The sequence below is a fragment of the Pleurodeles waltl genome, chromosome 7 (genome assembly GCF_031143425.1).
Source record: "Pleurodeles waltl isolate 20211129_DDA chromosome 7, aPleWal1.hap1.20221129, whole genome shotgun sequence".
Taxonomy (NCBI): Eukaryota; Metazoa; Chordata; class Amphibia; order Caudata; family Salamandridae; genus Pleurodeles; species Pleurodeles waltl.
In genome coordinates, this window is record NC_090446.1 from 103742695 (window position 1) to 103756412 (window position 13718).

General features: G+C 44.6%; 1 protein-coding gene across 2 annotated transcripts in view; it reads left to right on the forward strand.

The window, feature by feature from the left end:
- TCFL5 (transcription factor like 5) overlaps positions 1–13718 on the forward strand; it is a 480737-nt gene that overhangs the window by 224029 nt on the left and 242990 nt on the right. Inside the window, exon 4 of one of the 2 annotated variants that reach the window (XM_069243180.1) lies at positions 9449–9692. In XM_069243180.1, coding sequence (XP_069099281.1) covers positions 9449–9692 — 244 coding nt within the window. Of the gene's footprint in view, positions 1–9445; positions 9693–13718 lie in introns of both variants that reach the window. The other variant, XM_069243179.1, reaches the window with a different exon arrangement.

The window sequence follows — 13718 nt, forward strand, 5'->3', positions numbered from 1 at the left end:
CTAGGTCTAAGCTGTATTTTCATTATCCCTTTTTTATTCTGAATGTTGTGGAATCTATATACATGTTGAAATTGTGATAGAGCCAGTACGTAAATGCAGGATAAAGTAAACTTTATTGTGACTATTAGTCTTATTTTGCACCTTTTTAAGAGGTGAACAAACAAGGCGCTTGTTTACGAATGGTTGCAGGGTGTATTGCATATAGTAAGTACATACATTCACGCACAATGTTGGTTAGCAAAGCTCTCATTTTACTTTGTTTATTAAAGGGGAAAGGAAAATGGACTAAAAGTAACAAAACCTCTGTGAAAGGAACTTAATCATCGCCATCACGAAGTCCTTCATTGAGTTCATAAATGTTTCGTCTTCCTTTCAAGCGACTAACTGGTGATGCATATTTGGGTTAGGTTCTAATCTTCTGTTTTGTAAAGAGTGCACTTGAAGACAACCCCTAGAGTGGGGCTGTGGAGTTGCATACTGCCAACCTGAAAGGTGTGTCACTTTCTCCTCTTTGTTTATCTGGTGCATAGCTAGCTCAATTTATTTTGTTGCTATTCCAATTGTTCTTTTAAAAACATTAGTAACACAGAGATCTGCAGTCTAATGCTACCTTAGTTAGTTTCTCATTTAAACTATTCTTTAAACTGGTTATTCCCTCGTCATACCCTTCCTTTGCTTGTCAGAGTGCTACAAACTGTTGACTGCAAACACTGTAACAACAAGAGGCTAGAACAGAGTTGACAATTTTTTTATTAAGAATTCACTTATCGGTGAGATTTCTGCGATAGTTCATTTGCTTGTATCGTTTATAGGGTTGTATTTGATTAACCAGTCCTGGCATAGGAAGAATAAGATACTTAACGCGGACCCTATGATTGGGTCATTGTTAAACCTGATAATCCCAAGTGGAATCAAAAGCAATTTAACCCCTTCGCTGCCATGCCTTTTTTTGGGGCTATTTGGGGCAGTTCGCGCTTAGGCCTTCATAACATTTTGTCCACATAAGCTACCCACGCCAAACTTGCGTCCTTTTGTTTTTTTTTCCAACATCGTAGGGGTTTGAGAGGTACCCAGACTTACTCCAGTATTGGAACTTTCATAGATTCACATGCTTGAATACTTCCCCGTTGTCGAGATGGGAGTCCCCGATGGAATATACAACCTAGGCCTGAAAATGTACATATACAATGCATGGCCTAGGCCTCAATAGAATAACCCATCAGTCATTTCGTCAAATAGACCCAAACTCAAATTTGAACCAATCAGATTGCCTTACCCCTTAGAACCTCCTGTGAGGAGCTGTCTTCCCTCAGATTTTCCGAGCATAAGTGCTGTAATGATGTACTGAGAAAAGAAAGAAGGTGAGCTCCCCGGGGAGGTGGGTGGGTAGCATGTAAATCTATGAAAGCTTCCAATACTAGAGAACTACAGTTACAGGTAAGTATGCTCCAGTATAGATAGATTCACATGCTTGAATAGGACTAGCAAGCAGTAACCAGCACATTTTCTGTATTGATAAACACTGTTCATCTCTTAATAATATATCCTCCGCATTAAAACAGGTAAATGCAAAGCAATAAAAGTTAACCCACTTTCCACCGGGGACTCCCATCCCGACGACTGGGAAGTATTCAAGCATGTGAATTAGCCAAAATACAGTGAACATTTTTTTTAATGGGGGAAAAAAGGCCTGCAGAAGGCGGCTTGTGGTTTTTCCCCTGAAAATGGAATCAACAAAGTGTTTGCAGTGCTAAAATCAGCAGCTTCCCAGCTTTCAGGAACAGGCAGACTTGAATCAGAAACCCCCATTTTTCAACACAATTTTGGCATTTTACTGGGACATACCCATTTTTACTAATTTTTGTGATTTCAGCCTCCTTCCAGCTAGTGACAGAAATGGGTGTAAAACCAATGCTGGATCCCAGAAGGCTAAACATTTCTGAAAAGTAGACAAAATTCTGAATTCAGCAAGGGGTAATTTGTGTAGATCCTAAAAGGTTTTCTTACAGAAAATAACAGCTGAAATAAAAAAAAAAATGAAATTGAGGTGACAAAAAAGCTATTTTTATCAACGTTTTACTCTAACTGTCTCCTGCGATGTCAGATTTTTTAAAGCAATATACCGTTATGTCTGCTGGACTCTGGTATAGGACTTGTAGTTTCATCAAGAACCCTAATTACCCTTTGCCAATAAATGAGCTGCACCTTGTACTGGGTTTTCATTCTATACCTGGTATACAGCAATTCATTTGCTGAAATATAAAGAGTGAAAAATAGGGATCAAGAAAACCTTTGTATTTCCAAAATGGGCACAAGATAAGGTGTTGAGAAGCAGTGGTTATTTGCACATCTCTGAATTCCGGGGTGCCCATACTAGCATGTGAATTACAGGGTATTTCTCAAATAGACGTCTTTTTAACACACTGTCTTACATTTGGAAGGAAAAAATGTAGAGAAAGACAAGGGGCAATAACACTTGTTTTGGCTATTCTGTCTTCGCCGAAGTCGCTCAATAAAAATAGTACCTCACTTGTGTGGGTAGGCCTAATGCTCGCAACAGGAAACACAAAATGGACACATCACATTTTTACATTGAAATCTGATGTGTTTTTTGCAAAGTGCCTAGCTGTAGATTTTGGCCTCTGGCTCATCCGGCACCTAAGGAAACCTACCAAACCTGCAAATTTTTTGAAAACCAGACACCTAGGGGAATCCAAGATGGGGTGACTTGTGGGGCTCTCACCAGGTTCTGTTACCCAGAATCATTTGCAAACCTCAAAATTTGGCCAAAATAAACACTTTCCTCTCATTTTGGTCACAAAGTTCTAGAATCTGAGAGGAACCACAAATTTCTTTCCAACCAGCGTTCCCCCAAGTCACCCGATAAAAATGATGCCTCACTTGTGTGGGTGGCCCAAGTGCCTGCAACAGAAAGACCAAAAACCTGTAGCGATTGAGGGGAAGCACAGCGAGTTGATAAGCACATATTTTTCTTTTATACATATTTAGGCTGGCTCTGCTTTGGGGACCCACACAAGTGAGGTATCATTTTACTTGGGAGACTGAGGAGAACGCTGGGTGGTAGGAAATTTGTGCCGGAGCGGTGATCCTGCAAAGAAAAGTGAGAAAAATATGCAGAGGAGTCTGGGTAAGAAAATGTTGGATCCATGCAAGCCACACCTCCCTGGACTCATTGGGGTGTCTAGTTTTAAAACATGTCTGAATTTGGAAGGTTTCCCTAGATAAAGGCTGCACCTGGGACCAAAAATGTTGTTGACCCCCACCCCCCAAACACAGGTAGTTTTGTAATAGATCATTTTGATGTGTCTACGTACTTCTGTGATGTTCCAAACACTAAAATTGTAAAAAGAAACACACTTCGGTTATGTTAAAAAGACCCCTCACCCACCCACCAAGTTGGTGGCATGCTTCCTCATGGGGGCCCCATCCGAGACACCTAGCGTGTCACGGGTGTGCTGCGACGCCTGATTACAGTGGAGCAGGTTTTGTCATTTTTACCACCCATACTAGTTGGATTTGGCACGAGGGTGAGTTGATGGTTCAGTAGATCAAATTACAAAAACAAAAATGAAATGCACTCTTAATAACCAAAAGGCCAAAAAACTGAACCAATGACTCACAGCTCGTGAGCTGTAAAGCTGCGACAAGGCACCAACCGCTTTACAGTCCATTCACACATGACATGCACAAGACCATTCATGGCGCCAACCACAGGCCCAGCACATTACAACACTCATCGACAGACAGCGCCACTCAAGGGCCCATCACTTTCATACACCTACATGCCTGATGGGAGTGTGTGGACTGGCGTTTGGCTGGCACCGCCAGCCAAGCGCCACTCCACGCACACCGCCAGCCAATTGCCACTCCATGCACACCGCTGTCACTTTTATTTTTTGTTGTTTTTAAACAACAAAAGAAACCGCTAACTAATTATAAGTACAAAACTACAAACACAAAAGCTCTAACTGAATACATGACAGTAATGCCAACAGTGAAACTGAACATATGAAAATATATAATGGCAGTTTACGCTCACTGTAGTTCTCAGTAATTCTTCTGTGGTAACTCCTGAAACAGCCTGCCACACACATCCCAGGCTTTAAAGGACAGTCCGGGCAGTGCATCCGGCTTTCCCTCCGGGTACCTCTTTGGGCACAAACTCTACATTTCTTAGCGGGGAAAGTCTTTTTTTGGGAGTGGGAAGAATCTGATCAGGAAAGTGACGATCTTTCAATCTAGCCACATCCTCCACAACTGCTACTGTAGGAACTCTTGCATGATCCACCTTAACAAGGCTCTCTATCACTGACTCCTGAAATTTAACAAATTTCATCCTTGACTCAGGGGAACAATCCTTAAACACAATAAAAGCATTAAAAGTTGCCAGATTGATCAAACGGACTGCCAACTTTTTATACCACATGTAAGAATCGCGAACAGCAGAGTAGGGTTCCAACCACTGACCTACTCTATCAACACCACCCATGTGCTTATTGTAATCTAAAATGCACACAGCTTTGCGCACTTCAGCAACTTGACCCCAAACAGCCACAGGTGTGAAGTACTCTCATCATGGATGGTAATTAGTGTTCGACTTTTCATCCTTGGCATGGTCTCCCTGTTTCCCAGGTTGTTCATGTGTGTTGGCCTCTGTTTTTGCTGTTTTTGTTACTCAGGGCACTTTACCACTGCTAACCAGTGCTAAAGTGCAAGTGCTCCTATACAAAAGGTGTATGTAATTGGTTCATCCATGATTGGCATATTTGATTTACTAGTAAGTCCCTAGTACAGTACACTAGAGGTGCCCAGGGCCTGTAAATCAAATGCTACTAGTGGGCCTGCAGCACTGGTTGTGCCACTCGCATTAGTAGCTCTGTAAACATGGCTCAAACCTGCCAATGCAGTGCCAGTGTGTTTAGTTTTAAACTGTGAATTTGACTTGGCAAGTGTACTCGCTTGCCCGGCATAAACCTTCCCTTTTCTTACATGTAAGGCACCCCTAAGATAGACCCTAGGTAGCTCCAAGGGCAGGGTGCAGTGTATGGTTAAGGTAGGACATATAGTAATGTGTTTTATATGTCCTGACTGTGAAATACTGCTAAATTCGTTTTTCACTATTGCAAGGCCTGACCCTCTCATATGTTAACATGGGGGCTAATGTTAAATATGATCAAAGTGTAGATTCCCTTTGGGAGCGGATAGACGTGGAGTTTGGGGTCCCTGAGCTCACAATTTAAAAATAATTATTTTAGTAAAGTTGATTTTAAGATTGTGTGTTTGAAAATGCCACTTTTAGAAAGTGAGCATTTTCTTGCTTAAACCATTTCTGTGACTCTGCCTGTTTGTGGATTCCCTGTCTGGGTCAGTTTGACAGTTGGGCTGGTTGCACCTCTCACTAGACAGTGACACAATGGGAGCTGGGGTGTAGTCTGCATTTCCTGATGAGCCATCTGTGCTAGGAGGGAGGGCAGGAGTGGTCACTCACACTTGAAAGGGCTGTGCCTGCCTTCACACAATGTAGTCGCCTAACCCCTGGTGTGTACCTTGGGCCTGGCCTGGGCAAGGCAGGATTTCACAAACAAGAGAGACTTTCCTTTGAAATAGGCCTACTTCAAAGGGCAAAATGGGTATAAGAAGGGCACCCAAAACTACAGACTTTAGAACAATTCTGGAAACCAAGAGGAACCTCTGCCTGGAGAAGAGCTGAGAAAGAAGAGCTGCCCTACCTGTGACTGTGCTTTGTAGAGCCCTCCTGCAGTTGCTGCTTCTGCCTGTGCTAGAGGACAAAGACTGGACTTTGTGTTGCCTTCCTTCTTGTGAAGAACTCTCCAAGGGCTTGATTTAGAGCTTGCCTTCTGTTGTTTTTAAGTCTCAGGGACAGCAAAGACTTCTCTCTGCCAGCACCTCAAGCCTCTGCTGAGACTCCTACTCTGCCAAGTGGTGCCCATCGAGTTCCTGGGACCCTGAAAGGAGAAGCTGGCAGCCCAAGAGTGAGAAATCCACGCACCGACTGCCGTGTGGGGAAAAGATCGACGCGACTCCGCTCTGCGGCTGAAAAAATCAACACAACTCTGTTCTGCAGCTGAAAATCGGCGCTCGCCTGCAACACGACCGGAAGATCGCCCGCGGCTGGAAAAACAACGTGCAGCATCGTTGACGGAGGCTGGTGAGATCGCAACCCACGCTGCGTGGGGTTTGGATCACTGTGTGGCAGAATTTCTGACGCAAATATAGCTGGCCGCACAAAAATGACCTGCCCGGACCCGAGAGTGCGGTTCGAATTGATGCATTGCCCTCCTGCGGAGAGAAGAAACGACGCACGCTGACACGACTGAAGGAGAAACGGCACAAGGTCTCGCTCGTGAGTGAATTTGACGCATCGCAAGCCCTTTTTGACGCGCACTCGCTCGTGCTGAGTTATCTTTGATGCACCCAGGTACATTTCCACGCTAACAGCGTTAGTGTTGTGTTTAAAATTACATGAATACTCTTTTTGGTTTTTAATTGATATCTTGACTTGTGTATTGTGGATTTTTGTCATTTTGGTCTTTGGTGTAGTGTTTTCATTTAATTACTGTGTGTGTTGGTACAAATACTTTACACCTAGCACTCTGAAGTTAAGCCTGCCTACTCGTGCCAAGCTACCAAGGGTGTGAGTGGGGGTTAGCTGAGGGTGATTCTCTTTTACCCTGACTAGAGTGAGGGTCCTTGCTTGGACAGGGGGTAACTGACTGCCAACCAAAGACCCAATTTCTAAAAGTTAGCATGTACACATCCCTCCTGTCTACAAATTTCAGAGCTAGCAGCTCATCATTCCGCAAGGCACTGCACTGTCCCCCCTCAAGTTTTTTTTTTAAAGACAAGGTCCCTTGGATAGCCTTACCGGTTCGAGCGGATCGTGCCACAAGCAACAGTGTCCACTCTGAACAACTGCTTGAACAACTGAACTCCCGTGTAGAAGTTATCTACATACAAATGGTGACCTTTTGTTGAACAGTCGTCTACCAAGTTCCCACACAATTTTCTCGCTAACTCCAAAAGTGGGCGGACAACCAGGGGGGTCAATACTGGAATCCCTACCAGTGTAGACCCGGAAATTATAAACCTATCCTGTACTACTTTCAGACAGCATATACAATTTAATTCCATACCGTGCCCTCTTGCTGGGAATGTACTGCTTAAAAACCAAACGACCCTTGAACAGGACCAAAGACTCGTCCACACTTATTCTTTGCCTGGCACACAGACCTCTGAAAACCGATCTACAAAATGATCAAGGACAGGCCTAATCTTAAAAAGACGGTCACAATCGAGGTGGTGTCGTGGCAAGGCCAAAGCATTATCAACAAAATGCAGCATCCGAAGAAGAAGCAAATACTGATTACGAGTCATCGTTGCAGGAAATATAGCTGTTGCCATCAAGGGACTAGTGGACCAATAAGAGGTCAGTGACGGCTTCCTCATCAACCCCATCAAAAAGTCAAACCCAAGAGATTTTTCATCTCTTCCAAATTTGTGGGAATCCAATGGGTAGCTCTAGACTGAGGCCTAAGTCTGGCAGCGTTGTCCCTCAAATAGTGCTCCGCATACAAATTAGTCTGCTCAACAATCTCTTCCAAAAATACATTGTCTATAAACAACTCAAAGAAATTGACAGGTAAAAAGTTTTCTGTATTTAATCTACACCCTGGGAGACTATTAAAGGCAGGCAACTGTGGCAGCTCCATGCTTGAGGCAACCCAGGTGTCAGGTCTTCCAATGGGAAGCCTTTCAGCTGCTGGCTGCTGCACCATTAGTACATCGATGTCCTCTTCGAAAACAGACCTTTCATCTGCACTGAGTGGCTAGCTCATCAGAAGACTCCTCTTGGACAGAAATCTCACTGCCAGAATCTCTCTCTTTCTCCTCTGCCTCAGATGCAGAGTCCGTCTCATAATCATGGTCAGAAGATGACTCAAAAAGCATGCCAACAATCTGCTGAGCGGTCACTCTGTGGCTAGCCATGATTCTTTCTAAGAAGTGTAACGTGATAAATGCGCCAACAACAACCAGCACTGTCTAAAATAAGTAATAAAGTGTTGCTTTATTACAAAGAGTTATATACTCAAAAACTATATCACTCACTTGCCTGAAAAAGCTAGACTCACCAGCAACTAATCCGCACAGACTCAGCAATCGCCAATGATATCCCACTAAAAAGAAAAAAGAAAAGCATATTAGACATAAGACAACACAAATATTGTGCACAAATCTAAGGACAATTTCACACACAATCCTGCATTTAGTACACCACCTACAAACATGTCATTCATGCATGGCAACAGTACTCCTTTGGAGTAAATTTACTTACCTAAAACATGCAACTACGCAAACCGCAGGTCAACCACTGCCAAAACGAGCGACAACAAAAGAAGCAATTTTATTTAACTAGAACAAGAAAGAGAAATAAACTGTTATAATCACAAATGCAAATACTTAACCAGCTGAGAATCACCCTGCCACCAAACAGTTAAAAACTTTCCCTGGTGTCTAGTGGTCTCCGGGGCAGATGGGCCTAAAAAAAAGAACTAGGCGGATCTGCCCCAAGGGGGGCAGAAACGGCGTAAAATATTATGCCCCTTTGGGGGAGCAGTCCTTGCCCAAGGGGTTGCCCCCGCGCACAAAAAATACACACAAAAAGAAGATCCCTGGTGCCTAGTGGATTCTGCCCCCCCACTGCCATTCTGCCCCTAAGGGAGGGGGAACTGCCTAAAAGTGTTTCTCCCCCTTTGGGGGCGACCCTTGCCCGAGGGGCCCCCCTGCACAAAAAAAACATAGCAACGTAATCCTGGTGCCATTGAGGCCCCCCCCCCCCACCCCAAATGAAAAATAATTAGCCGAGCGTTGAAGATTACGGCCCTAGCCACCCGCACTTAAAACGCACACGCACACACAGACAAAATCCCTGATGCCTAGTGGCCATTCCTGCTGCCCGATCTCGGTGTGGGAGGGAGGCCCTTGGGGGGGGGGAGAGGAGGGGAGGCCCTTGGGGGGGGGAGAGAAGGGGAGGCCCTTGGGGGGGGGGGGGGGATGGGGGGGGGGAGAGAAGGGGGGAGTGCCAGTGCTTCCCCTGAGGGCCGGTTGCAGGACGTAACGGTTACGTCCTCGGCACCCGAGCGGTGCTGCCCAGGACGTAACTATTATGTCCTAGGCATCCGAGGGGTTAAGCAACCACAAGCTCTCATCAAAGCCATAATCTCAAAGTAAACACCTTGGTGATTTGGTAAATCCAACGATATATGCCGTTACAAAGGAAACCTTTTATTCAAGCGATTAAGCTCATGGTGGGGTAGTCTAAAGGAATGAACATGTTTTTTTAAATTTGCACAGAATTAGTAACAAAAGTCAAAGTAATACATTTTTGTTTTTGTTTTTTGCAAAGAAGAAGCGTTATGTAAACAAGCAGTGAACAAAAGAAGTCGTAGCCGCATACGTCAGTTGGATACAAGTATTGAGCGACGAGCCCTCAGTGATATTCAAAATGTAGGTGATGGTCAAAATTCTGGAGGCACTCAAGGTGCCACTTGGTCATCCACACAGTCGAATCTCAGCGAGCAAACACAAAACAACCAGTCTGGAGGAAACTCACAGCGGAGAGAAAGGCATAATCGGATGGAAAGAGATCGAAGGTAAGAAAAATGATGCAGCAGGAAAAAAACAGTTGTATTGATTGAAACATTTCTATGTGCTTCCAGAGGTTTAGCTCTTGTTGCGCATAATAAATGGATGTTAATTTATTTACCTATCCATTTATTGATTTATCATGTAGTTCAGCTAATTGTGTGAGCATTGGTGCTTTTTACAGCTTTATCATCGAAAAGAACCGTAAAAGGAAAACTTATACTTAACATGTGAACTGCAGCATATTGAGGAGTTATAGGTTGGGGGACAGTAACCGTTACGTATCTTGTTAATGAGAACTAGCAGAGGTTATCTGCAAGGCAGGTGGGTGTTGATTAATAGGTTTGAATTTGAAGAAAAAAGAGATTTCTGGGTCGTTGGCTCCTGTGAAGTGATAAATGCCCTGTCTTCATGGACTCTGGACCACGTTTTTATAGATGGGTTGTTGATTGAAATGTAGGAGTAATGGCAACGACAAAAGATGCTTTTCAGGAAAGATGCTGCTCTGCAGAGTTGTTGATCAACTCAAATGAGGAAGGGCTTTGGGGAAGATACAGAGGTGGATTCCAGAGGGACTAGAAGTCCCAGTTGCCTTAAAGGGTCCAGGAGGAGTCCCTCTTGAACAAGCTGCACCTGTGATCATCGCGCGCTGTATAGCGCTTACACGCTGCACGGGGATGTGCCCTTCAAAATGGGCAGGACCATCCTGTGCCCTTCAGCACTAGGAAGAGGCAGGGCTGGGCCACCACCCTTGGTCCGGTGGACACACGCGCTGTTGCTGTCTCTTCCATATGGATTGTCCTGTTTTCTTCTACGAATTGTGAAGAGCTGGGTACAGACTGGCCCTCCTCAGAATTGTGAATAAGTGCAGCTTCTAGATCTTAGAGGCTCTTATCCATATTGCAAGAAAGGAATATCCTGTGGGCACATAAGCATGTTCAGAGGTGAGCTTAACAGCTCTATAGACTGTATTTGTAGCTCTTGACTGGTGACCATGGACAAAAGCATATAAGAACAAGTTAATTACCTTCAGTAATGCTTTTTCTGGTGGATACTGTATCTACCTGTGGATTTCTCAACATTTGAATTTCCCCAGTACGCCCGCATTCCACTACAACTTTTCTTCATGGGTCTTCATGTCAACAAGCACTTCGTAATGCCATGGCTCCGCATGCGACTTTGTCTTATGTCATTGGAGCCATAAGAAGTCCTCGTCGGCAGGCAAACAGCCGTTTCCATCCACTTTTTTCGTGCCTTCAAGGCAAACGGGTAAAACCAACATCATTAAAACATCATGTTGCAAACATATACATGTATACACATCATGTATATGCAATGGAAAATATGCACTATCGAAATAGATTTATTTTTTGTTTATACAGACAGGCAACCGGGAGGTGAGTGGTCAGTGAGGAATCTACAAGTAGATACTGTTTCTCCCAGAAAAAGCATTACTGAATGTAAGTATCTTGTTCTCCTGATGGATACATCTACCTGTTGATTTCTCACCTTTTGAACAGAATCCCAAAGCAGCCCCGCACACGGAGGAGGGTGCCTATCTCCCTATCAAAAAATCTTGCAAAATGGAATGGGCAAAGTGACCGTTCCTCCTCACTTCTGAGTCTAAGCAATAGTGGTTTGCAAAAATGTGGAGGGAGGCCCAAGGTTCCTCTTTACAAATATCAACCACTGGTACACCTCTAGATAAAGCAGAATTGGAAGACTTGGCTCTAGTTTAATGAGCTTTAATACCTTCAGGAGGCGCTTTGTTTGCCATGGCGTAGCAGATCTTTATGCAGAGGCTGATCCACCTGGGCAAAGTCCTCTTGTGCACAGCCTTGCCTTTCATCTTTACTATGTAGCTGACAAACAATCCATTGTCCAGCTGGAGATCATGTGTCCTGTAACTGTAGAAGCTCACCGCCCTTTTGGGAATCAAGGGCCACATGTAGCAAAGTTCAGATTTGCCAGTCGCAAATCTGAATGTAGGGTAGTGTCCTTGACACTAATTGCGACTCGCAAGAGGGTCGCAAATGACCTACCTCATGAATATTCATGAGGTAGGCCGCAATTTGCGACCCCCTTGGGAATGGTGGCCCTCACAGGGATGGTGGCATGCTGGAGACAGCAGACCACCATGTCTGTAACTGCTTTTCAATAAAGCAGTTTTTTTGTGTTTTTTTTTTTGTAATGCAGCCCGTTTTCCTTAAAGGAAAACGAGATGCATTACAAAAACAAAAAATGAAACGTTTTTGTTTCATTTTTTCAGAGCAGGCAGTGGTCCGTAGAACCACTGCCTGCTCTCAAAAAATGTTTTCAGTGACAGTCACAAAGGGGAAGGAGTCCCAGGAGGACCCCTTGCCGTTTGCGAATGTGTTACCACCAGTGTGACACTGGTGGTAACTGCGATTGCTTTGCGACCGCGCTCGCAAAGCAATCCTACATCACACTGCGAGTCGCAATTAGGAAGGGAACACCCCTTCCTAATTGCGAGTCATAAACCCGTTTTGCGATTCGGTAACAATGTTACAGAATCGCAAAACTGGGTTTGTGCATCAGGAAGTGCTTTTTGCACGTCACGAACAGCCAAATTCGCTGTTTGCGAGGTGCAGAAGCTACGTACATGTGGCCCCAAGCGATGAAGCCTTTCCTCCTTAGATCGATGGGGAGGATGATAGAAAGTAGGAAGGGTAACGGATTGGCCCAAGTGGAATGGAGGAGCCACCGTTGGCAGAAAAGCAGGTCTGGTTCTCACTACCAACTTATCTGCATAGAAAGTCGTCAAGGGGGCTTCACACTTAATGCCTGCAGTTCACTTACACATCTAGCTTACGTAATCACAACTAGAAAAACAGTTTTGAATGTGAGCAACCTTAAACGATAACTATGTAAGGGTTCAAACGGCGTACCCATATGGTAAGTGAGTACCAAATTAAGATCCCACTGAGGCATAATAAATGGAGTGGGAGAAAATGTATTAGGAAGTCCCTTAATAAACCTTCGTACTGTAGTGGACTTAAACAGGGAAGGTTGGTCGGTTAAACAAAGGAAAGCCGAAAGGGCAGACAAATAACCCTTTACTGTTGCAAATGCACAACCTTGCTGCGCCACGGAAAGTGTAAAATGTCAGATAAACAGACTTTTAAGGGGTCAGTGGAATTTTATTTACACCACTTCACAAATTTAGCCCATCTGCCAGCCTACACTCGCTTGGTAGAGTGTTGCCTGGCCAATAAAATAACATCCACCACATCAGAAGGGAGAGGAAAAAGAACTCTGGTTGCCCGGTTCAAACTCCAGGCATGTAGGTGCAGGCTCTGGATGTGGGGGCGGGGGGGTGTAGAAAGTGCCTCTGCGACTGTGAGAAGAAGTCTTCCCTGTGAGGGAGACGAAGCGGAGAGCACAGAGAGAGGTGTAGAAGGTCTGTGTACCACACCCTTGGTGGCCAACCCGGGGTTAGTAATATGACTTGGGCCTGGTCTTGGCAAATCTTCCTCACAACCTGAAGAAGCAAGGGTAGGGGTGGAAATACGTAAAGCAGCTAGGAGCCCCAGTCAAATCTAAATGCATTCCCAATTCCTCCCACCATCCCCCCTGTTTTGAATTTTTCCTGTTTGAGGAACCGATTCAAAACCCTGAGTTCCGGGATTGGAGGTAAACAACCATTCTTTTTGGGAATCAGGAAATATCATGAGTAACATCCCTGACCCGTTCCTGGCCGGAAACCAACTAAACTGCAACCTTTAAAAGTATGGTTTGGACCTCCTGTTGAAGTAACAGAAAATGCTCTTCCAAATAAAAACTTAGTTGGGGAGGAAAAGGAGGGACAAACTCCTGGAAGGGAAGGACATACCCATTTTCTACAGTTCTCGAGATCCAATTATCCTATGTTTTGGACCTCCACCGTTGTAGAATATGAATCAACCTTCCTCCCAAGGGTAAAGCATGCTCCAAGATGGCGAAACTAAGGCTGCTTTGCAGAGACATTAGCTGTGGAGGAAAAGGAGGAAGGCTGATGGGCTGCTCCACACTGC